We start from the raw sequence: 27,520 nt of genomic DNA on the forward strand, positions 1-27,520 counted from the left end.
ACCATTTTAAAGGCACTTCAAATGTGTAAACATGATCAGCATTTGGATTTCAGTAATTGAAAACAACTCAAGATACCTCTAAGTGAAGGAATTCCAGATAGAAGTCGGTTTTAAAGATGTTCCTCTTCACTTGTAAGCCAAAAATCTAGTTCAATTATGTGACTAATAAGTTTGATACCAATTTATTTTTCTAATTCAACAGTAATCAGCTGCCAATAACTAAAATATTGCGAAACTTTCCGAACAACCATCCGAATTTATTAAAATTAGTTCGCAGAAAAAAAATGTAAATGTTTCTTTTAATTACTTTTAACTGAGAGTCTGAAAGTCTGATATTCTAAGCTTTTACCCAAACAGTGTACACTTGCTTAACAATAAATCAAACACAAAACTCCAAATGCTACAAAATGGTGGAACCCGGACAGCAACTAACTTTACAGATAGCAGGATCAAAGCAGCATATAAGGAAAGGGGCCAAAAAAAAAAAAATTCAGTTTAACACCCATGTAAAAATTAACAAGCGCATCCGCCTGACTGTGCCTGCGACTGTGATGAATTTGCGTTCGAAGACTTCAGGTTCACATCAACCATGTCCTCTTGCTTCGTTGAAGAAAGTGTTTCCATTCCTGGTAAAGCTGCCGCAATCTTCCGAAACAGTGCCTGTTGTGGGAATAACAGATTTAATTTAAATCTATGCATATAGCAAGTACTGAACAGTAGCACAATCACCAGCATTAAGGGAGTAGAGTATGATACAACTCGCTGAGCAGAAATGTAGCTTACCTTGATATTGAAGCCAGCCTTGGCACTGGTCTCGATAAACATAACATTGAGGTCACGAGCTTTGGCTTCTCCTTCCTCTATGGAAACTTGCCTGTCCATCCATCCACAATGCACCCCAAATATGAGCACCAGAAGTGGCAAGAAAAATCAAATGCAACAAGCTAGCCTAACTGACAATGAGATACGACCTGAGGGGAAAACTTGTACCACCCTCCTCGTTCCCATCTACAGTACCAAACACGTATTCACCATACATGTTTTACAAAAAAACATCCACACAGTTTGATAAAAAAAACATCTTCTTAAAGTGCTCAGATTGGTCAAGTATGCAAATGAAATAATAGGAAAAAAGTTGCACTAAATGAACAAGTTATCATTGCCATGCAGACCACGTCCTTGTGTACAAGACTATCAAACTAAAAAGTGAAATTGCAGTTGGAAACACGAGAATCAACATTCTTTATAACTTACTGCAAAGAAGAAAACAAATCACTACCTTTTGTCTACAAGATCTGTTTTGTTTCCAACAAGTACAATGATAACATCACTTCCCCGCTCAGTGCGAACCTCTTCAATCCACTTGGACGTGTTTAGGAATGATTGTCTGCCTACACCATAAGAATGAGCCAAAACTGGTTAGTGAAATTCATCAAACATGAAATCCCAGTCATTGAATCAGAAAGATACAAACTTCAAGTCCAATAAATCAGAAGGATACAAACTTCAACTCCAATAAAGTTACTTTTGCGAGAGAGAGAGAGAGAGAGAGAGAGAGAGAGAGAGAGAGAGAGAGAGAGGGAGAGAGAGAGATCATACTTGCAACATCATATACAATGACAGCCACAGAGGAATCCCTGATGTAGCTAGGAATGAGACTCCTGAACCTTTCCTGCCCAGCAGTATCCCTGTTCAAAATTTCTATGAGTTTATGTATCACAGGATAAAAAATATTCCCACAATGCCAATCTTGTTCTAGGATGACTTAAGTAAACCCTGCTAATCACTGAGAGAAATATAAAACAACCCCACAACTTCAGAGCGAATGTTCAAAAATGAAATGTGAAACATGGCTCGAGTGCTTAAAATGAGTACTACTGAGTGCCAAGAGTCAATATCTTGTATAAAAGAAGCCTAATAACCATTCATTTAAGTCAACAGTAAACTAACATAACATCATGGAATCAGAATGCCGAGCAAGATCATGTCAAAATGAAAATTTAACCTTATACATGAAAACAGGAGTTATACTCCATCAATTGGTCACAAAAATTAGGAAGAAAAAGATAACATCTACAGGACCAAAAACTAAATAAAGGGATAAAGACTAACCAGAGCTGCAACCGAACAGTTCGATCTTCAAGATACATTGTCTTTGACAGAAAATCAATGCCAATGGTAGCCTGGTTGTAATAAATAAACATATAAGCTTAGAAAGAGAAAACTCGAACAAATAATTCACAACATGTAGGTTGAGTATTGAGAATAGATATCAGTACAGTGCAAGAAATGTACGAAAAATGAATGACATTTTACAAACAAAAAATTCACACAATCCCAACAAAAAAAAAAGGTAGTCAAGATATCTGACCAGTTACTAAAAGAGATAAGCAACAACCGAATACACAATATACATATACAAACACACAAAGAAGTATTTTCAAAGGAGCTATTTTCAGGCTTTATACATTAACATTTAAGAAATAGTTCCTTATTTAAGGATCCAATTGCGGGAAGGGTGACACCCATTTTCCCCACATCCCTGTCAATGCCTGAAGTTTTTTTTGAATCTCAGCCCCACCCATACCGGTCAATAGATGTTTAGAATTTACTGTTGCAATATGCGAACAAAGTAGTAAGATTTTTGTTTAATTCTTCTTCCCCACTCCAAAGTGAAATAAATAATCATAATCATCTACAATTTTACACTAGTTCTACCCATTACAACCACTACAAATCCAGTTGATTAGCGTCCATCTCCCGATCAACCTTTCTCTTTTACTTATTTATTTTCACATGTAGGAAATCCAATTAGCACATTTCAAGAAAAAGAAAGAAGAATGCCCTAATGTACTGAACCAGTTGGCAGACACAGTACCGCCCCAATCACATAAGCCGGCCACATCAGTCCCAGAACGAATTTTCGAAAACTACAAGACAGATTTCCGCCACTACAGTACAGCAACCAGTCTTTGGATCCCCACAAACCAAACCAGTATTATTCACAAATTTGACACATACATAACGCAATTTTCGACACCCGAAAGAATTTGAAATTCGACAGCAATCACAGCCCACACTAGTTCGTTTCAACACTAATACCGTAACCGAAAGCAATCGCCACCTAGAAACCTAGCATCAATCAATTACAAGACATTGCTGCAGTTCATAGCAAATATTGACAGAAATGAAACAGAAAAAGGTTGAAGAATCGGAAGATCACACAGAAGTTGCAGAAGAATAGGAAGGGGCTGTAATCCGATTACCTGATAGGTGTTGTCGAACTTGTCGTACATGAAGCGAGTGATGATGCTGGTTTTACCGACGGACTGGTCCCCCAGGAAGACGAGCTTGTACTTGGCGAGAGCCGAAACGGGAGCCATGGTGATTTCGGATCTATGCGGATCGGATCGGGTTCAAGGTCGAGATCTCGCCGGAGATTTAACGAATAAATCGAGATCTCGGAGCCTCGTTCGAAATTCTCTATTTTTTTGTATTTTATTTTTCCTTTGATTTCGGTTGGGTGCGTATTTATATATCGGTGATTGGCCGAGAGAGAGGGGAAACGGAGACGGAGAGAGTGTACTTTGCGCGTGAAATTTGTTTGAGGGGAGGTTTTTCCAAGAAATGGAAAAATTATTTATGTCAAAAAATTCTTCTTTTCGTCAATAATAATAGTATATGGGCACACATAATGCGTGGGAAATTTTTTATTTTTGTTTTTGAAATAGAATGAGCGAGAAAGGGAGTGATAGAGAACGTGTGGGTGGGAATTTTTCTTGTTTTGATTAGAGATATGTTAGGATTATATATAGGTGAGGCTTTGAAAAAAAAAATAGCAAAATTTGGTTGTGTGAAATTACATTTCTACCCCCATATTTCTTATTCACGTTCTGTTTTAATTAGAGGGTTAAATTGATAATTTCATAAAATTTTGATTGACAATGAGTGTTTTGTTAATTAGTAGAGATTGACATTTCTATCATAGGTTTGAATCTCGAAATGCTAAATTAGATTGTTAGCTTAGCCAAATTATTTCCTCTTCTTAATCTTTTTTTTTGACAAAACTAAAAAATAAAAAATTCTTCTTTTTGCCAAAAATAAAAAAAAATTATTTTATCTCATGTAAATTAAAATGTAAAACGTATATTTAAATCTTACTGAACTCCTAAGTGGTTCCGAAAATTAACGATTAGTTCTTGCATATAAAAATCTAACAAATTTATATAGGGGAGTTTAAACGAAAAGTCACAGTACTATTCATTTTAACGAAAAACTATACTTTTACACTAAAAAATCAATTATGTTACTACACACTTTATCCTTTATTTTGTCCTTATCATTAAAATTCAAAGTTTTCAAACTAGCCTGACCAAGAATTCATTCTCGTGAACAAGCACAACTCCTACACACACAGGAGCCTTCATCCACGGAGATTGGTGGCAATAATTAGTTCAAAAAAATGTCCTTCAAATCACATGCAGTACATTTCTCATCGGTTTTTTGTTTTCTGATATGTAGCGGTTCCATTGCCATTTTACACGGTTCATTCTCTACACTATCAGCCTCTTCAATTTTTTGTTAGTTGCAAACAATTAAACCCTAACCCTAGAATATCACTATGAGGTAGATATTTGTACAACCTAATTTATCACACCAAGATAAGAAGAATGAAGAATTAGGGTTAGGTTTAATATACTTAACCTAACAAAAATTCAAGAGACTGAGTGTAGGATTAGATTAAGAGAAAATTAGAATTAGATGCCTCATTTTAGACTTTTGTAGACTAAACATTTATGTTTTTTGAGTTTTTTATTAAACTTTTGAAACATTTGATTAAGATACTCAGACTTAAACTACTTCAGATTAATTGAAATTAATTTACATTTAAATATCTGTTATATATTTTAAATAATGTCAACTATATTTAAGTCTAAAAATTTAAACTTTTCAAATCTAAATGTACACCCACGCCAAATGGTAACGTGCCAACATTAAATGAAAACGTACCAACGTCAAACGAAAACATATCCACCCCAAATTAAAACGTACCCAATTATAAACTATATTAAAATGAATATTCATCTTTTTGTAATGTTTAAAAATATGTTTGATTCATACGCAATGCTCTAGATAGTCTTGTTTTTTGGTAGATAAGTCTCTGGAACAACTTTTAGTTGATAAGAGATAAATCCTTATTATTGTAGATAATGCTAAATAATAACTGACACACCCCGACCGAGATCAAGGCATGCTGGCCGTCACGTGGAAGTGACGTAACCATGTGCACAGTGCGGAAGCTAATAAATTAATAATAAAAGTACGAATAATTAAAAACCAGCTTTACACAAAGTAAGAACATACATGTGCAAGCGAAGTGTGAAAAACAAAGTTCAGAGCACGAAGACCTAATGCAGTCCGGGAGAAATAACACTACAAAACACCCCAAAGGTGGTCATACACTGGTGATAATCTGTCAGATATGCCGGGGAAAACCTCTGGGAAGCCACCAAAAGTGCTAGCCAACTAAAACCTGGAGGGGCGCAAAACAAAAAGTGTGAGTGGGCAAAAACAAAGCTTTTCAAAAACCATTTCATAAACAAGTTCTAACCCCTCGCCGTAAAACCTGTATACTTCCCAGAAAAATAGAATATATATATATATATATATATATATATATATATATATATATATATATATAATCATGCTCAAAAAGATGTCATGCCAAAAGCCTCGAAATAAAATGCAAGTGCTCAGGAAATGTCAAATCAATGCCATGTAATCTGTCAGCCGGAGTCACCTAATGTGACCTATACGGCTGAATCTAGAGCTCAAATCTCTATCTCACTAACTATACCTGCACACGAGTCGGAACCACTTAGAGTGGTCTGTACGACAGGACTGGGTGTATAATAAGTACGCTCAAGTGCTACGATCACGTGAAGGCTGGGTGACTAATCGCGGGTCACCTACGAGTCGGAACCACCTAAAGTGGTCTGTACGACAGGACTGTGCACCTAACTTGGATCCAAGATGAGCGTGTGGTGTGGGAGGTGAACATCACGTGAAGGACTGTGCCCAACTCTGGGCGGGAGCACTAACATCGGGGGTGCAGGTTATGAGCTCTCAATGCATCTCAAACCACTACTGAATATAAGCATAAACCATACTCACCTGGCACTTACCTGTGCGCCCACAACACAAACAAATATATATATAGAGGCTACTAACAATGCATAAACACACTGCAAACATAATGCATGGCATAAAAACGTATAAACGTTTCAATTCATTTTCTGGGAAAAACTTCAGTATGTAGGTATATACGGAAAACAAAAGCCCACTCACTGGTATGTAGAAGGGTCGTAACCCCCTTGCCTCGAGTGACCGCGCTCGTCCTCGGGATAGGTCTCACCTATATGCGAAACAACTATAAAAATGTTAATTTTAAAGCACATAACCAAACTCACGAAATAACTTCTCATACAAAGCTCAAATGGGGTGTATGAATACATCAATGTGATCTACTCAACCTCAGGAACATCCCCATATTTTTAGAAAAATTTTCCACCGCCGCACGCGCAGGCACGTGTCTGGCACACTGACGGCGTCCGTCAGGAATATTCCGTTAATTTTAACGGATTCCGTTAACGCCGTTAGGAATATTCCGTCATCTTCTTCGACGAAGCTCTGGCGCCGAAAAATCGGGAAAACTTTAAAACCTTGTAACTTCTTCGTTTTTCAACCAAAATTCACAAAATTGGTACCAAAATGAAGCTTACAACGAGATGAACAAATCTATACCACTTTCAAGCACTAAAACCCATGGAATCTCGCCGGGAAAACACAACCAACTCCGGCCAAGCTTGTAACTCACGATCTCGACGTCCAAAACCTTCAAACGAACCACCCCAAGCCTCCTAAGGACCTCACCAAGCTTCCTACAAGCTTGAAATTCCCAAAAACACAAGAATTAACATGTGCATGAACAGTGACCAAATCAGGGTATCCCGAGTTCGACGTGAAAACGAAGGTATCCTTACCTGAAATGGGTATGGTTGAACTCCCAAGGACCTCACGAGCACGAATATGTAATTTGTTTCCTCGATCTGTGAAGGTTTGGATGGTTTTTGGGTGTGTCCGTACATAGAGGATAGAAAAGGGAGAGAGAGAGGGCTCGGGACAGGGATGCAGGACAGGGGAAAGGGTGAGGGGGTGTGGGAGAGTGTGTGTGTGGTCCAAAACCTGCCAACAAAATCCAAAAACAACCACACAACGACATAACCACACTAGGGGCAAAAACGTCATTTCACCCCTACGATTTGAAAATCCGGAACGGGCTGTCACAATAACGATAAATCATATAATTTTGAATTAACAAAAAGGCAATTGTCCGTTGATTAATGACTCTTTCTATAAAAACAAAAATTAATTAATTAAAGTAATTCAAACTTTTACATTGTTAACGACTCTTTCTATAAAAAAAAATAATTAATTACAGTAATTCGTCATTATTAGGACAAAAGTAATAAAACTTATGTTTTGAAAATAAACGTACCAAAAATTCAAATGTACCAAAAACTAAATGTACCAAAAATTCAAATGTACCATTATAATCAAACGTACCGATATAACCAAACGTACCTAACAACGAGTTTTGTTACATTCTATTTATTTTACTAAAATAATTATTTTAATAAAAACTACAAAAAAGAATCTTAAATCATCATAATAAGAGATGCATAAAAATAGGAGGAAAAAAAGGAATGCTAACGTGAATAGACTTCTAATGAAATAAAATTAAAGTACTAAAATTGTAGGGAAAATGTTTAATCAAATTTGCAAAATGAATAGATATTTAGTCTATGACATTTAAAAACAATGCGTTTATATCAAAATGTCCCTTAGATTAATTGCTTTGTTTTTATGTTCATCGGAATTAGTACTAATCGAATCAAAGTGACATGTAATGAAGACGTAAGAAATTCAAACATCAAGTCTTTTTGCCCTTGCATGTGATTTATTATCTTAGTGGATAAGGTGTTGGGGTTGCTACCCATACGTCCCGGGTTAGAAGTTCCCATTTTTCCAAAATTATTGTAATAGTTTCGAACGCTCCCCACTTTAATAATAGTAAAATTAAAAATAAAATAAATAAATAAATAAGTCTTTGCCTCCCTCGTGAGTCATGACTTTCAGGTTAGGTCAATCTTTTTTGTCATTTTTCTATTTTTATCATTACTTATTTTATTTTTATGTTAAAATTCACCTCATCTTCCCACGTCATTTATTAATTAAAATGCTTCCACATCACATTTATTTCGGACAATTGGTCATTACAAAATCTAAATATTTTCCAAAATGTACGTTCCTATTTAAAATAGGAAGTATCCACCAAACATTGATGACAAACTTACCCCCTTCTTCATGGACTCCAGTACCAAATGATGTGGTAGCGCACTTTTTGTTCCCAAATTTACCCCTTCCAATCTAACTAGTTATGGGCTTGAAATTAGTGGTCCAATTAGCCTAACACGGGAATGTATGGCTTACATAGGGTTTACCCGAGATTCTAGAATGAACCCTAGGCTACATTGAAATATGATTTGGGTCAAAGTTCTAAAGATGTTAATTGCTAATCAGGCAGTAATTTGAAACTTAGCGTCTAGGCAGATTTGAGCAAATTTATTATTATATCATATAAATAAATGTTTATTTAACCTTTAAAAAAAAATCATACTTGTATTGTGAACAAAATAAAGGTAAAATGCAATAAAAGTCAACAGTAAGCAAATATACAATTCAAAAGCCAAAAGCCAATAAGCTCAGTAAGCAAACTAACAAATTACAAATATAAAAATGGTTTTCACAACTGAATTAATTTAACAAATTCCTTTAGGTAGGTTACGGGTTACTAACTTTATCTTCATTAGACATAGGGAGCATTTTTGCTCACCATAATAACTAGGGGTGTATGTTCACATACACTTAATCAATTGACACGTGTCCTTTCATCTAACTCTAGCTAACTTTCACGTTAAATATTTAGTTTTTTCAATTTTGAAAAAAAATTAACCAAGATTAAGTAAAATGACATGTGTCAATTGATTTGGTGTATGATGAGCATATACCATAGTTTATAGTGGTGAGCAAAAATACTCCCTTAGACTTATTGTATTTTATAAGTTAAAATCCACCTCATTTTCCACGTCATTTATTAATTAAAATCCTTCCGCATCACTTTTATTTAGGACAATGGGTTACTATAAAATGGGGTTTTCAGATCTAGGTCCAAAAGTGTAGGTTGTTTATGGGACTAGGTCCAGTTATCTAATTACATATTTTTGTATCAATTATTTGGTTTTCTTTTTAGATGAAAATTTTTTAAATTCATTAACTTTTGTGATAAAGATATATAAAAAGAAAAAAAAAAGTGTAATACAATTAATCTAGGTTAGAGGTAGACTATGAACAAAAACCTTTGGCCTAGGTAGATAGACAATTAAATGTACATTCTACCTATAAGCAAGGTATCAAACCTAACTACAAAATACAAAAATATAATATCTGCAAGTAAGATATATTAAGCAGTGATACATGTTAATTATAAATATAAATATTTTATATAGGTAGATAAATGCAATCAACCTGTGATATAGGTTGATTATAAAAGAAAATTTATAAATTGGACTTGTATCAAGTTTCTCCTATAAAATGTTGAAAAATATGTAAAAATATTTTTCAAAATGTATGTTCATATTTAAATATAGGAAGCATCCACCAAACATTGATGACAGACTTATTCCCTTCTTCATGGATTTCAGTACTACATGAGGTGGTAGCGTATCGTTTGTTTTCAAATTTACACCATCCATCCAATCTAACTAGTTATGGGCTTTGATTAGTGGTCCAGTTAGCCTAATACTCCCGTGTACTATCCTTGAATGAACCCTAATCTACATTGAAATATGATTTGGGTCAAAGTAATAAAAGATGCTAAGTGCTAATCGGACGGCAAACAGAAGCTTAGCGCCTATACGAATTTAAATAAATTTATTATTATATCATATAAATAAGTATCTATTTAACCTTAAAAAAATTATACTTCTATGAAGAAAATAAAGATAAAATGCAATAAAAGTCAATAAGCTCAGTAAGCAAATTAACAAATTACCAAAAAAAAAAAAAAAAAAAAAAAAAAAAAAGGGTTTTTACAACTGAATTAATCTAACAAATTCCTTTAGATAGGTTACGCGTTACCCATATTAACTTAAATAATTAATTATAATAAAAAAAAACTTGGAACCGCCTAGTCCCTCCTCATTTTTAATCACCATTTTGCCTATTGTCACAAAACCCCACTGTCGAGCACCTAGGATGATTTTTAGAACATTGATCAAAATGAAAAGAAAAAAACCTTTGGCATAGGTAGACAATTAAATGTACATTCTACCTATAAGTAAGGTATCAAACCTAACTACAAAATACAAAAATATAATATCTGCAAGTAAGATACATTAAGCAGTGATACATGTTAATTATAAATATAAATATTTTATATAGGTAGATAAATGCAATCAGCCTGTGATATAGGTTGATTATAAAATCTACATGTTGAAAAATATGTAAAAATATTTTTCAAAATGTATGTTCGTATTTAAATATGGGAAGTATCCACCAAACATTGATGGCAGACTTATCCATTTCTTCATGGATTCCAGTACTACATGAGGTGGTAGCATATCGTTTGTTTCCAAATTTACACCATCCAATCTAACTAGTTATGGGCTTTAATTTAGTGGTCCAGTTAGCCTAATACTCCCATGTACGGCTTACATTGGGTTATGCCAAGATCCTTGAATGAACCCTAATCTACATTGAAATATGATTTGGGTCAAAGTTATAAAAGATGCTAAGTGCTAATCGGGTGGCAGACTGAGGCTTAGCGTGTAGACAGATTTAAGTAAATTTATTATTATATCGTATAAATAAGTATCTATTTAATCTTAAAAAAATTATACTTATATGAATAAAATAAAGATAAAATGCAATAAAAGTCAATAAGCTCAGTAAGCAAATTAACAAATTACAAATAAAAAAATGGTTTTCACAATTGAATTAATCTAACAAATTCTTTTAGGTAGGTTACGCGTTACCCATATTAGCTTAAATAATTAATTATAATTAAAAAAAACTTGGAATCGTCTAGTCCCTACTCGATTTTAATCACCATTTTGCCTAAAATTGTCACAAAACCCCATTGTCGAGCGTCTAGGATGATTTTTAGAACACTAACCAAAATGAATCGATGTCATTACGGCCGCTAATCGAGTTATTATGATATACGCTTGATCATGTTTACGACTAATACAATAGTGTGGTCGCACCAATCTATTCAAGTGTAGAAACAACTTATTCAAATCCCAAGGTCACAACTTTGGTGTGGTACATGATGAGTCTCAGAAATCAAGTCATGCTCAAGACTTTAAATTAAATGTTTGTCAAAGTCCGTGGTCCAGAAACGAAGAGACCTTGAGAAGATCCTCGCATGGAAAGTCTCTAATTAGCAAGGATCAAGGTCGGAAGAGTAATTGAACTCCAACATGATGCAATCAAGGTCCATGCTTCACCAAAGAAGAAGGTCCACGGACATTCTAAAGAGATCTAGAGAAGATTAGCACGTGGAGAAATTCACAAAGTTAAGGACCGAAGTCAGTCAATCCAAAAAGGGATGAACGTTCTAAAATGAGTTTTGCAAACACCATATCCCAAGATTAGAGCGGCCGCTGAAGGAATGTTTTTCGAATGGTTAAAACTCACGAGCCAGACAAATGGTCGATCCAAGGCTAATATTGCTCTATATGAAGTTGCAAATTTCGTACACAGCTGATTTGACGAAATTTCACATGCAAAAGAATGAACAATGTCAGCCTAGTTGACGAACATCCAGAAAAAGGGAGGAGGATGTTCGCCAAAGGGCCTCCAATGCCTACGTCAAAATAGTATAGAGAGAAAAGAGAACTTGAGATAGTTCTAAGTAGTAAGTGGCGATTACCGTTTCCTTTATTTTACTTGGCTATTTATAGGGAAAAACCCTAACGGACAGTTAGGAAGGGAAGTTGCAAAGCATACTAGGTAGTTCTTGATGATGCATGCCTGTCTCGAAAATCTTGCCAGCAAGTAGTTATGCAGGTCTCTGTTATTAAGAGCGCATATGCACTGGATACCCAAGGAGAGAATCTATAGCGTCGATGCTCTGCCACGTTGAACCTAGGATGGCCCAATAGCAAAATGTATTATGGGTGGTTTAGAGAGCCTCTTATATATGTCATGGGCAGCCCAGATAACCCATGACCCGTACCAAGGATGGTGCGCAAAGCCCATGGTCCTTTAGTTGCATAAAAGCCCGTGACCCGTACCATTCCACTTCAACACATATCCTAGGAGTAGTGTAATATAATTCAGTCTAGTTTTTACTTTTTTGCTTTAATTTATTTTACATACATCGTACTACTCTAATTTACATTTTTGTTCTTGCCTTCCAATTACATTTAAATACAAGTCCTAGTTAATTTCCACTACTTTTATCAATCTAATTTACTCTATGCAATTTAATTCATGCACTTGTCTTACAATCCTTTATTTTACGCATTCTACTTTTCTTATCGTCTTATCAATTCTAATTACTTTCAAAGCTCTTTTATTTCATGCATTTGTTCTTATTTATTTTACTTTTCCCACAATTAAATTAATTTTACCCTCTTTTATTTACGATTTCTTTTACTTTCATATACTCTCATCTTCACCTCAACCCATACATTTCATCATTTGGTTGTTTGCTCAAAGCCTTGAATCCGAGTTAGAAAAAGAACCCAGGCTGAGAAGAGTTTCCTTGCTTGACAACACAATCGTTTGATTAAAAGTTAAATCCGCAACGTAAACGCAAATACACTCACATATATTTTCTATGTCTATTAATCTAGGCCACGTAGTGTCACACTTGTGCATCTAAACCAAAGAATGACCAAAATTGCTTATGGGCCCTACAATCTGGCCTAAAAGAGGGACATGTATTTTTTACTCCAGATCAAATGATACGACAAGGCAGAACCGATAGCCCAACAAATGCAAATGGTACGACAAGGCAGAACCGATAGCCCAACAAATGAAACTATGGGAGTTCGAACTCAGGTTGGGTGTTTCACACCTTTGCTTGTTTTCAACAAAACAACCTCTTTCTTTTTTCTTTTCTTCTTTTGCATAATCCCAATTTATTTATTTTCTTCCAAGTACATTAATTAAGAACCAATTTGATAACCTCGGCATCGCAAGATTTTATTTTGCACCCTACATGGTAAGTTGACGAGGACCAAATGTACAAAATGGATATTTTTGGTTAATTCAAAGGTTTTTATATTTCGTATTATACACAATTTCCTATATATATATATATATTTGGTTTCTTTCCTTTTATATTTTATGGGGGGCTGCATTTAGAGAAGTTTCATTATTTCTTACATAAAATAATTTCTTATATGTACGAAAATTGGTATAAATATGGAATACATCCAGCCAACAAATAGGTTGCCAAAACCTCCATAAACTTCCTTCCAAAACATGCATTCCATGACTCACTATAAAACCAATAGCCACAACCCTAATTTTTGCACAATCAAACCTCGGTTTTCTTTGACCCCTGGCCAAAGGAAAAAAGAAACCAAGGGTTTCGTTTCTCATGGCTGATCTCATGAAGAAAACCTTCTACTACAACTTTTACCCAACAAAGGAAGAAGAACTGGAGGAAGCTGTAAAAGGCGGCAGCATCGGAGATGTACCCCGAGTTTTGGTAGAAATCACCGACATTCATTACCAGCCACCATCCCCACTCATAATCAGCGATCCGCGGCACATAGTAAGGGCTATATCTGCAAGTGAAGTCATGACGGGCGTGCTTTTCTTGCCTTTCAAAGAAACATTCGAGCATGTGTTCCGTTACTGGTCGATGGAAGAGGCAAACATTGTAGTGAATGGTCACAACAAGTTCCCTGTTACAGTGTGGGATGTTACTGATTATAATCTCCGCCCGCCTATTGTGCATGGAAAGGATCATGGAATATATTTCCAGAAGGGGCATATGGATGAGTACTATGTTCTTTCCTGTGTGGATGTGATCCGTAACAGGCGTATCAAGGTTGGTGATGAAATTGGGTTAGCTTGGGATAGAAGTAACGGAGTAATGCCCGGAAAGTTCCTGTTCAAGCTGCTGAGCAGAGCCGATGGCGCCAAGAAAGGATGCAGTCTGAGTTTAGGTTAACTCTCGGCTCACTGAGAGGATGCCAATCATGTTAGGATTTTGAAGGAGTTCAAAAATAAGAGTGTTTTGTTCACCAAATACAAGAGTGTTTTGTACACCAAAACAGAAGTGTGTTCTTTTTTTCAAATCTATGTTTCTTTGTTTTAGGGGTTGTGTTAGTTCTTGTGAGATTTTACTTGTCTTCTTATTAAGCCTGGTTGATTTGGATTTTCAATTTAGTTTTTAAGTTTCATTGATTTGAGTTTGATTGATATGATGGTATTTTAGTAAGACCATCTTTAATGGTAGGCTAAAATCTAAAATTCCACCCCCCCGGCCCAAAAATCCACTCCAGACCTAAAATAAACCTAAAATCTAAAACCCAAAAGGGAGTCAAATTCAGGCCCAATTTTAGGCCACAAAGCAAAATAGACCCCACCAACTGATATTGAAACTAGGGCTGTGAAGCCCACTTCCCAAATCCTACACGCCTACACGCTGCATGCGCTAGGGTTTGTTGAAATATGGACAAGCCCAAGTGGGGGTGTTCCCCCGGTTGTTAGACCATCAAGTAGCCCAAAGGGTACTTTTTATCATCCAACGGCAACGTTTAAATGGGCCGTTGGTTAATCCAACGATCCAGGTTCAAATTATTTTTTTTAGTTTTATATTTATATATTTATTGAATCCAATGGCTTAGATCGAATATAATCAAATCTAACGGTAAAAAAAAAGATCTAACGGTCCAAATTTAAATCCAACGGCTAAAATAATTAAAAAAATTATTTAACTTAACATTCAACCAAAAACTCTATAAATACCTATGTATTTGTTCAAACATTCACTCAAAACTCAATTTTCTCCTACAATTCTTCCAATTTTTCTTTCTACCATTTCTTCTCATTTCCAAATTTTTCAAGATGGCAAAAGAGTATTTTAGAGGTTTTAATTGGACCTTTAACGAAGATATTGCTTTATGTTTGGCATGGATTTCTGTTAGCGAAGATGGTGATGTCAACACGAATCAAAATAGAGAGGTTTTGTGGGGTAAAATAGTTGATAAGTTACATGAAAACTCCAACGCCGGTCGAAGGGAAGTTGGTGGTGTTTATGATCGATGGAAGATTATCAACAAAGCATGCACTTTGTGGAAGGGAAGCTTGGAGAGAGTCACAGTTGACATGCCTAGTGGAAAGGACGCCTCAGAAATTGTGAGTTTCTTTGTTGATATTTTAGTTGTCATGTACATAATAGTACTTTTCAACTAATTGTTTTTATGTATTTGTTGCATAGGGTGACAAAGCAATGACAATTTACAAGACAAGAACTACACCAAAAAATCAAGCTTTTAAGTTGCATGATGCTTGGAACATCCTCAAGGATTGTCCAAGGTGGGGAACCGATGCGAACCAACAATGTGGAAGATTATTTTATCGTGAAGCCCCACCCCTAAATAATGTCAATGAAGGTGTGAATTTTGCCGACAATGAAGGTGTCGAACAAATGACCCCAACTTCTTAATTTGCAAGGCCTCCGGGTAGAGATAAGCAAAAGGAAGCAAAGAGAAAAGGGAAGTCCCAAGATCCGATACGTGCACAATTTGCTAGCGAAATGGTAAGATTGAGTGAAAATCATATCTTTCGGCAAGAAGAAACGGTCCAAATGCGTTTGGCCATGAAGGAAGAAGGGGATAAGGAGCAAGAAAGGTTCGAAGTTAATTTGATGACGGAGGACCTCGATAAATACACTCCAGAGAGGAAGAAATACTGACGTGGTAAGCAAAAGGACATTTTACGAAAGAATGCCACAAGGAGTATATTTCAAGATGATGATTAATCTCAAGACTATCACCCAAGTCCATCATCAAGTCAAGATGGTGGATATCATTATTAAGTTTATGTAGTTTATGAGTTTTTTATTGTATTAAGTTTATGTGGTTTATTAATTGTCATTTGTATTAAGTTTCATCAAGTCAAGATGGTGGATATCATTATTAAGTTTATGTAGTTTATGAGTTTTTTATTGTATTAAGTTTATGTGGTTTATTAAATGTCGTTTGTATTAAGTTTATGTGGTTTATCATGATTTTCATGTATTGATTTAGTGATTTTTCAAAATTTATCGGAATTTAAATATTTTTAGGTTAAAATGTTCATATAATTAATTTAGGATAGTCTACATAATTTTTTTTTTAAAGTTAATTTTTAAAAAATATTAGCCTTAATTCATTCTTTGATAATCTCGGGCTAAAATTTTAGGTCAGAAGGGTTGGAGCAGAATAGTTGTTTCTGGGCTAAAACCTAAATTTTCTGGGCTAAATATTTTCAGGTTTTAGGTCCCCATTGGAGATGGTCTAATGGTTTTTGCTCTATGCGAATGGAAATGATAAATTTCATGTTGATTTATTTTGTCAATGAAATTTGATGAGGGATGGAAAAAAAAATGAACTTATTGCATTGTTCTTTCTTATAACATAAGGGGATCCAACCATTGACCTATTCTTGTTCTCATATGATAGCAATTTAATTCAGTTGCGTAATAAATTAATAATGCACCTCAAGTGCAACTTTTTATAGCAAAGGTTTAATTTTTTTTTTTAATTTATAAAATAGATGTATTTGTTACATAAATTAACAGTATGTACAAGAAACGAATTTCAATATCATTACAAAAGCAATAGTTCGAATAGGCTATAAACAAAAGAATAACACTGATAACACAACTAAAAAACACGCAACACCTAATATAACCGTAGTCAAGCCCACGCACTCCAAAACAACCAAAAACCTAAATTAAATAATAAACCTAAATCATGACTACCAAAATGAATCGTAGCCGTGCCGCCAGTGAAGCCACCGCATCTAACCAAGAAGAAAACGTGGAACAATTAGTGAACCTGACAAGGATTAGTCTCCAGCCATTCAACTGCACATGATAGATAGCTCTGTGAAAGTGTATTTAAGTTTGGCTATTTCCTAGCAAATGTAAAGAGTCTGTAAGTTGATTATTCCTAGTCTTAGGATTTTTTTGTAACTTGCAAAGGTTGGAGTCTGCGTTAAATGAGGAGCCTGATTGACCAAGATTGCACGACAAAGCTTTTTTCTGGTAAGAATCATTTGCATTCATTTAGGATTTGTTTTCCCTATTAAAGATTGATTAGGTGTGGGACTCTAGGGTTCTATTCAAATCAGAAAAGAGTCTTAAATAAGGAAGAGGTTTAAATAGGGCCAATCTATTTGTTTATTAGGGTTAATTGTAACCTAGTATATAAAGGGTTGCGCTGGTGGTTTAAATGTAGACCTTTTGCACGCTAATCAAATTGGGAGATTGTTTTATAAGGTCAAGGGGGAGAAACTAAAGGTCGTTAGGTTCTTAGTTTTATCGAGGTGATAATCTGAGAGCATAACATATCATTCATTCATTCATCATGGAACTTTGTGTAAGCTTCACTTGTGAGGAAGATCATCAACCTGCGTGAATCGGTGTTCATCCAAGAGAAGGTGAAGAGGACGTGTTCGACAAGACAAGAGTATTTGAGTCTTGTATAAGTCCTTGCGTTTTTCTTAGTGAAATTGGCTGTGTGCCTTGAGGTTTTTCTCTCCTGTGTGGAGGGTTTTTTCCTCGTGCGAGATTTCGTACAAATACTCTGTCTTTGTTTATTTTCTCATTTTGTTGTGATTTAATTTTTGGGGTGAAGAACCAGGATTGAATCATATTTCAATCCTGCATATTGCTGTTTAACATTGATCCATTCAGGTTTGCAATTTCAATTGGTATCAGAGCAGTTCTCTAAAATTATTTAGAGTGATCCTAGGGACTAGTGTGATGGATCGAGCATCTGGATCAATCTCACATCCACCATACTTTGATGGTGAGAACTATGGCGCTTGGAAAGCAAAGATGAAGGTGTTTCTTTGGTCACTAGATGCTTGTGTTTGGAACACAGTCGTTTTTGGTTACTCTCCTCCAACCAAAACTATAATACACAAATCAAAGAAAATCTCTGAAGAAGGTAAGGCAGATAGTGATGTTGTCGCTGAGGAAATTGTTCTTAAACCTCATGAAGAATGGACATTGGCTGATCAAACTCACTCCATGAATAATCAGAAGGGGTTAAATGCTCTATTTACTGCCCTATCTCCTGATCAGTTTTCTAATATTTCAAATTGTGAGACCTCCAAAGAGGCTTGGGATATCTTGCAGGTCACATATGAAGGAACAAATGCTGTTAAAGAGTCAAAGCTTCAAAGGTATGTCACTCAATTTGAGATTATTAGAATGGAAGAAGATGAAACCTTTTCTGATTTCTATGCTAAGTTAAATAGTATTGTCAATGCCTGTGCTAATCTTGGGGATAAAATTCCTGAATCTAGAGTTGTCAAAAAGGTTCTTAGATCACTACCTTCTAGGTTTCAACCCAAGAAAACTGCAATTGAAGAAGTTAGAGACTTAAACACAATGAAAATTGCAGAATTAGTTGGGTCCTTGAAAACCTATGAAATGGAGCTACCCACTGTGAAAAGAAGTAAAAACATTGCTCTAAAAGCTGTAAAAGAAGAATGGGAAGAAAGTGAGGAAATTGGTGATGAGGAATTTGCTCTAATCACTAGACAGTTTCAAAAATTTCTCAAGAGTAAAAGTTTTAAGGGAAAAGGAACAAGTTCAGGATCTAAACCCTTTAAGTCAAACAATTTTAATTCTGAAAAAGGTTCCAGACTTATTAAACAAACTGAGGGTCGAAAATGCTATGAATGTCAGGGTTTTGGACATGAGGCAAAAGAATGTGCTAACACCTTGAAGAAATTAAATTATGAAAAAAACAAAGCTATGAAGAGTACTTGGAGTGACAGTGAATCTGATTCAGATTTGGAAAGTGAGATAGTTGCATTTGTGGGATTTGCAAATATCGATGATCTCGAGGAATCTGATAGCCAGGAGCTTGATGCTGATGAAATACTTCAAAAATATAATGAACTTTATCATGTCTCTGTCAAAATTAGAAAGCATAGTTATGATATGAAAGAAAAATTGAAAAATCTGGAAACTGAGAAAAATAGGATTGAAACTGTGTTTCAATCTCGGTTGGTTGAACTTGAGAAAGAAAACAAGTCATTGACTTCACAACTTGAGGCTTCTAAAGAAAAAATCATAAGGTTAACCATTGGTGCGGAAAAGATTGACAAAATGCTCAGTATTGGAAAATCCAGTGGAGATAAAACTGGGTTGGGTTTTGATGGTTCCACTGATAGTTCTTCGGGAACAAAATTTGTGAAAGCTTCAGGTACGTGTGCTACACCTAAGACTTGTGTTCTTACTTGTCATGCTTGCGGTGAGGTAGGTCATATTCGACCTTTTTGTGACAAAAAATACTTGAATCATTCTGATAAGTTTTCTGTTGGTGCAGCACGTACTCATCTCTCAAATCTCTTGAGAGAAGTGAATAGGTTGTCTAAACTCGTTCATATTCCAAATTCATATTTGCCTAAGATGAAACTTGTGTGGAGAGAAAAGAAAAGGACTAAATCAGTGAATGAATCACAATGCTGCTTACTGGCTCATTCTTCAATTGAGTCTAATAATTTCAAATGTTTTGTTGCCTTTACTGCCTTGGATTCTTTCAATTCTAACAAGTGGTACTTTGACAGTGGTTGTTTGAGGCATATGACAGGTGATAAACGTTGGTTTCATTCATTCTCAGATAAAAAGGTAAAAGGCACGGTGACCTTTGGTGATGGTAAGAAAGCCAAGGTCTCAGGTGAAGGTACAGTTAAAGCTCCTGGTTTACCTGCTTTGCATAATGTTTTACTTGTTGAAAACCTTACTGCAAACCTTATGAGTATTAGTCAACTATGTGATGATTTTGGTAAGGTTATATTTGATGAAATTGAATGCATAGTGAGTACAAAAACTGGTGAAAAAATCATTTGTGGACCAAGGTCTGATGATAATTGCTATTGTGCTATGGCTAATGGTTTGAATGTTTGCTACAGGGTTGAAAACAATATCACTAATCTATGGCATCGAAGATTAGGACACATGAATTTTAGAGATCTAATCAAAATTTCGAAGAAAGAATATGTAAGGGGGCTGCCCACATTAAGTGGAAAACAGGAAGGAGTCTGTGGTGATTGTCAAATAGGAAAGCAGACCAAAAGCTCACACAGTCCCACCAACTTCTCATCCACATCAAAACCATTGGAACTTATGCATATGGACTTGGTTGGTCCAATGCAAACTCTAAGTTTGGGAGGTAAAAAGTATATACTAGTTCTTGTGGATGATTTCACTCGCTTTACTTGGGTTGCTTTCTTGCATGATAAATCTGAAGCATTTAAATCTTTCTCTGTTTTGTGCATGAAAATTCAGAATGAAAAACATGATACCATCATTAGACTAAGGACCGATCATGGGACAGAATTTGAGAATCATTTCTTTTCTGAATTTTGTGATGAACATGGCATTACACATGAATTTTCTGCTCCTATCACACCTCAACAAAATGGGGTGGTTGAAAGGAAAAATAGAGTCTTGCTTGACATGAGTAGAGTGATGCTTAATTCTGCAAATTTGGCAAAACATTTTTGGGCTGAGGCAATATGTTCTGCTTGCTATACTGCTAACAGAGTGTATTTAAGACCAAAGTCAAAAGCAACTTCTTATGAACCTTGGAAAGGGAAAAAGCCTAATGTGAGTCATTTGAGAGTCTTTGGGAGTACATGTTACATATACAAAGATAGGGAACATCTAGCTAAATTTGACTCACGGAGTGACATTGGTATTTTTCTTGGTTACTCTCTAACTAGCAAGGCTTATAGGGTCTATAACACTCGAACTAAGGCTGTAATGGAGTCCATAAATGTTGTGATTAATGATTCTAATTTGGAGCAGGTCAAGCAGATAAAGGATGATGATGATCTTACTGAAATGCAAACAGAAAGTAGAAGTGATCAAGCTACTGCAGTGAATGATGTTTCAAGTATCCCAAACTCAGAAGACATTCATGACACATCATCTCAAACACTTAAAATTGGAGCTAAGCAAGTAAAAAGAGATCACAAGCCTGAAAACATCATTGGGAAGCTCAATGATAAAATGAGAACTCGAAGTCAAGATGTTGAAGAAATAAGCTACTTGTGTTATGTCTCTCAAATTGAGCCAAAAAATGTCAAAGAAGCCATAGTTGACAATGATTGGATCTTAGCCATTCAAGAAGAGTTAAACCAGTTCGAAAGGAATGATGTTTGGTACTTGGTTCCACGGCCCAAGGATGCAAATGTTATCGGTACCAAGTGGATTTTCAGAAACAAGACAGATGAGAAAGGTAATGTAATTCGCAATAAAGCTAGATTGGTTGCTCAAGGATACACTCAAGTGGAAGGTCTTGACTTTGACGAAACTTTTGCTCCCGTAGCAAGATTGGAATCAGTAAGATTACTGTTAGCAATAGCATGCCATCTCAGGATCAAGTTGTACCAGATGGATGTCAAAAGTGCGTTTCTGAATGGGGTGTTGCAGGAAGAAGTTTATGTGGAACAGCCAGCTGGATTCAAAGATCATTTTCATCCTAATCATGTTTACCGACTGAAAAAAGCATTGTATGGTTTGAAACAGGCACCCCGGACTTGGTATGAGAGGTTGTCATCGTATCTGCTTCAAAATGGTTACACTAGAGGAGCAATTGACAAAACTCTGTTTGTCAAGCGGGTTAAAAGTGATTTAGTTGTTGCTCAAGTTTATGTGGATGATATTGTGTTTGGTTTTACCTCCAATTTTCTAGTTTCTGAATTTACTAATATTATGAGTAATGAATTTGAAATGAGTATGTGTGGAGAGTTGAATTACTTTCTTGGTTTGCAGGTCCAACAACTTAAAGATGGCATGTTTCTCTCCCAAACAAAATATGCAAAGGATCTTGTCGCTAAGTTTGGTTTGGAAAGTGCCAAACCAGTAAGAAATCCTATGAGCACCACAGAGAAGCTTCACAAAGATCCTACTGGAGAACCAATTGATCAAACGTTGTATAGAAGCATGATAGGGAGTCTACTATACCTTACTGCTAGTCGTCCCGACATCTCCTTTAGTGTTGGTGTTTGTGCTCGATTTCAATCATGTCCTAAACAATCACATTTGACTGCTGTTAAAAGAATCATACGATATGTAAGTGGCACTTTAAGCTTTGGAATTCATTACTCATTTGACTCAAATGTGGAAATTGTAGGATTTTCGGATGCAGATTGGGCTGGTAATATAGATGATAGAAAAAGCATTTCCGGCAGTTGTTTTTATCTGGGAAACAACTTAGTCGCGTGGCATAGTAAGAAACAAAATTGTGTCTCACTCTCCACCGCCGAGGCTGAATACATAGCTGCTGGCAGCTGCTGCACACAACTGTTATGGATGAAGCAGATGTTGTGTGACTATGGTATAGTGCAAGGTAAGTTGATAATTTTTTGCGATAACCAAAGTGCCATTAATATCTCAAAGAATCCTGTTGAGCACTCTCGCACAAAACACATTGATATAAGGCATCATTTTATTCGTGATCTTGTAGAAGATGATCTTCTTGCATTGGAATATATTCCCACTGATAAACAACTTGCTAATATCTTCACAAAACCACTGGATAATAATCGATATGAACATCTCAGACAATCCATTGGTGTGTGCGCCATTGCCTGACTGTGTAGTTTTCAAATTGCCAGTAATGCATGTCTTTCGTCTGCATATGTGTCTTTCTATATATATATATTTTTTTTTTTTTAATCCCTCTGTGCTGCTACGATTCTTTTGATCTTAGATTGGATTACTATTATGGTTTCACTGCTCCATTAGATATAAGGTGGTATTTTGTCTATCGAGAACCTGACATTGCTCTTTCCTATTTTGTTTGTTTCAATTTCTCACTATCTCAAGTGTTTGTGGGGGTCCGAATTCATGTTCAATCATACCTTTCTGATTATTGAGGCACTTACGCTAGTTTTTTTGTCCCCACTCTGGTTGACTATAAGCACTGAAAAAAAAAAAAAAAAAAAATGAAGTGAGTGCATGCAGTAGCAAGTTCAAAGTTGCCAGGCACACAACGAAGATATGTAAACGTCTCACCGTTGTGACAACCGCTAGCAATAATGTGTCTCAAATAAACGATGCTAGGCACACAACGAGGATATGCAAACGTCTAAACGTTGTGACAACTGATAGCATCTGTGTCAATTCTTAGTTTGGTACTCTCATTTCATTGCTTAAAGAGAAATTTATAATATGCTTAGAGTTTGGACAAAACAGTTCGTTTGTATGGGCTCTTTTGGTTTGTAAGGGGTGTTGACTATGGTTCCTTAATCCCACACTCTTGAGACACACTTACACTTCCTCACACAAGTTGTTTTAAATTCCCATACTCTGTCCTTGGTTTTCTAGTTCTTAAATTTCATCTTATCTCCTATGGTTTTAGTTAAACTAAATGGATTATCCTGTATGCTGTGCCTAAGAGGAACTAGTACTGCACTTTGGGATTGGCATTCTATTTTTTTTTTCTCATGCATATCTCTCTCTTTATCTACTTACTGGCAATTTGAACTACTATTTCTTGGCATGGCATACCTTCGCTATGTGATTTCTGATCCGCTGCATTTGATCTCTCTTGCTTGGTTATTTTCGTCTATATTTGGATTTCCCTTGACAAAAAGGGGGAGTAGTTATTGGTTGTTAGATTCAGGGGGAGAATACTATCTTTTGTGCTTCACCGGTAATTCGTGCATGTGCAGATAAATGAAGTTCTCTGGCACGGTTGTTATTTTTTTTTTGGGGATTTTGTCTAGGAAATGCCAAAGGGGGAGATTGAAAGTGTATTTAAGTTTGGCTATTTCCTAGCAAATGTAAAGAGTCTGTAAGTTGATTATTCCTAGTCTTAGGATTTTTTTGTAACTTGCAAAGGTTGGAGTCTGCGTTAAATGAGGAGCCTGATTGACCAAGATTGCACGACAAAGCTTTTTTCTGGTAAGAATCATTTGCATTCATTTAGGATTTGTTTTCCCTATTAAAGATTGATTAGGTGTGGGACTCTAGGGTTCTATTCAAATCAGAAAAGAGTCTTAAATAAGGAAGAGGTTTAAATAGGGCCAATCTATTTGTTTATTAGGGTTAATTGTAACCTAGTATATAAAGGGTTGCGCTGGTGGTTTAAATGTAGACCTTTTGCACGCTAATCAAATTGGGAGATTGTTTTATAAGGTCAAGGGGGAGAAACTAAAGGTCGTTAGGTTCTTAGTTTTATCGAGGTGATAATCTGAGAGCATAACATATCATTCATTCATTCATCATGGAACTTTGTGTAAGCTTCACTTGTGAGGAAGATCATCAACCTGCGTGAATCGGTGTTCATCCAAGAGAAGGTGAAGAGGACGTGTTCGACAAGACAAGAGTATTTGATCAAGCTTATGTTATGGTGTAAGAAAGTATCAATTGAGTCTTGTATAAGTCCTTGCGTTTTTCTTAGTGAAATTGGCTGTGTGCCTTGAGGTTTTTCTCTCCTGTGTGGAGGGTTTTTTCCCTCCTGTGTGGAGGGTTTTTTCCTCGTGCGAGATTTCGTACAAATACTCTGTCTTTGTTTATTTTCTCATTTTGTTGTGATTTAATTTTTGGTGTGAAGAACCAGGATTGAATCATATTTCAATCCTGCATATTGCTGTTTAACAAGATGCCTATGAACATGAGCAAATAGCATCGATGTCCTTCAAATCGGGCTTTGGTGGAAGAATTTGAACGAGGGATATTGAAATTTGAGCATAACTCAAATCAAGTCGCCGCAAGGGACTTGATATCTGTTAGGACAAAGATAAAAAATAAAAAAAAATGAATGGGGAGGGGGAAGAAGGAGAACAAAGATTTGTTATTCCCCCTCCCCTATAGCGGCCGCGGGTTTGATTTTGTCTAGCGTTTTATCTAGGTATTAATTGGGTTCGATATACATTGCATAATAAGGGTTAATTATACCTTGGAATATTCTATACTGAAAACTCGCTATGGTAGTGCATTTGACAATTAAGTGAAGTATTTAATGCAGAGCGGAAATAGCATTGACTAAACCAAATAAGTATTTAAATAGAATTTCATTTGAATAATAAAAAAAAAGAAAAAGAAAAAAAAAAAGAAGAGCATGCCGTTGCTAGTGTTTTGTTTCATACAATGATATATTTCCATTACAGGTTGAGGGAAAAAATTAGGATTGAACTCGTCATTCACACAGTTCAAACCTAAGAATCCGGATCCTCTTTGTAAGGATCCCAGAAATTCAGGAATCGTGTCCGTTTATCGTACGTCGTGGGATCATAAATCATTTTAAATATTTTTATTTAAAATTAAACACAAACAATATCTAATAAAAACTGACCGCACGATATACGATGAGCGAATCTCTAGGATCCTCACCAAAAGGATCCTGAGAGGCAAACCTAAGACTTCTTACTTTTAAGTGAAGAGTAATATCACTAAATCGTAGTATTAGGTAGCTACCATTATTGGTGTTTTATTTCAATTGTAAATACAAAAATGAAAACCCATAACCAAATAAATTAAGCATAAAAAGCGTTGTCATGTGAAGCTATTTTATGTTTCCACATTCGTTTATTTTTATTTTATCTCCTTAAAGAGTTAGCGTTAGTGAGTTTAGTAGTTAGGGTTTTTTTTTTTTTTTTTTTTTTTTTTTTTTTTTTTTTTTTTTTTTTTTAATTTGTTAGGATAAAAAGAAATCAGTGAGAATAGAACTTGTATCAATATGCATAAACCTGATTGCTTTATGACACTGCGATAAAACATTGTATGCCTTCATTTTTGTTTTATCATCACTTATATATATGTAAACACTTTTGCCAAATAGACATATACGAAGAATTAATACACATGTATATGAAAATAAAATTATAAGCACTTTATTAATGATTAAGTTTGTAACTGAGTTATAATTGTTACTAAGCAACAATTACAATATTGTCAGTGATACACATTACACGCAAACAAAAAAGTTTTAGCAAACTTAATATTAGACAATTTAGAGACGAAAGTACACATTAACAAAAAAGGATGTTGATGCTTTCATAGGTTAAAATTCATTGATATTATATTTTTTTAGTTCGTTTAGTAATAAAATAAAATAACAATTCAATATAGATCACCTATATTATAGTCACTCGTATGTAAATCAAGACACACGTCATCGTAATGAGCTCACTAAGCTTCATGAAATCTCAACAACACTCTAAGATAAACAGCATACTAGAAACTCGGTTTAGTTGACTAAAAAGTCAACCGTCGATTAAGATCGAGGATAGGGTTCACAACCCTAGTAATCTAATCTGGAAGATCTGATTATCAGATATGTGATCCGTAACTTCCTAAGAGTCTTGTTACACTTCTGGAACAACATACTAAAATTTCATTATGATCCAACAGTTGGATCTCTCCACCAATCACAAATTCAAGTGGCAGTCAACGTTTGATTTTACAAACGAGTGAAGATTCGTTCGTCGGATTCTTGATCCGTAAGTTCCTAAGGTCCTCAAATATTATGTACTATTAATTATTAAAGTTTTGTGTCAATCCAACGGTCAGATTGTCAATTCATATTATAATCAAGTGATGGCAAACTAGGCGGTCAACTGCGGAACTATATTAAAACATCGGAATTTCACTAAACGGATGTCAAATATGGAATCAGGGCATCAAAATTAGCCTAGAAATGTTAGGTGGGGTCTCGGCCCACGAGCCGCCACTGCGCGCCACCGCATGCAACAGCTAGCCGCCCGACTCTTCGGAAAATTCAACAATTTTCAAAAATTAGCAAATTTTACCAAAATGTAGATCTCAAAGAGTGGAGCAAGTTTCATACCTGTGACTAAGACCAATTTGGCCGGTAAAAGCTCCAATTTCCCTCGAACCCGTCGGAAACCTAGAATTTGGGTGTCCTCCAATTCGTCAAATCTACAACTCCATCGCCCCCAAACTTGTTTGGGCTTCGATCCATACCTCAAAGGGAGTTGGAAAAGGGCGGTGATCGCAGACGATACCTACAGAAACGGCGGAATGCCGTAAACCCATGGATAATGTCGAAGTGTTCTTCACCAAAGTAAAGCCAATTTCCTCCTAATTTTGGGGGGAAATGGAAGGGGAAATGATGCTGAATTGTTTCCAGGTGATGGATGGCGGCGATTCACCGCAAAAATCGCCTAAAAAGGC

General features: G+C 35.6%; 1 protein-coding gene across 1 annotated transcript; it reads right to left on the reverse strand.

Annotated features, from left to right (window-relative positions):
- Nucleotides 1-284: 284 nt before the first annotated feature.
- Nucleotides 285-3,651, reverse strand: LOC137734749 (ras-related protein RABH1b). The gene is made up of 6 exons (XM_068474026.2): nt 3,267-3,651; nt 2,113-2,183; nt 1,600-1,688; nt 1,280-1,391; nt 784-874; nt 285-660 (listed from the first exon to the last, which is right to left on the reverse strand). Exons 1-6 carry the CDS (start codon nt 3,381-3,383, stop codon nt 514-516), a joined length of 627 nt encoding a protein of 208 aa, XP_068330127.1. The 5' UTR covers nt 3,384-3,651; the 3' UTR covers nt 285-513.
- Between the last annotated feature and the right edge of the window lie 23,869 nt (nt 3,652-27,520).

This window comes from Pyrus communis, chromosome 7 (assembly GCF_041283825.1).
Source record: "Pyrus communis isolate YQ-2024b chromosome 7, ASM4128382v1, whole genome shotgun sequence".
In the NCBI taxonomy this organism is placed as follows: Eukaryota; Viridiplantae; Streptophyta; class Magnoliopsida; order Rosales; family Rosaceae; genus Pyrus; species Pyrus communis.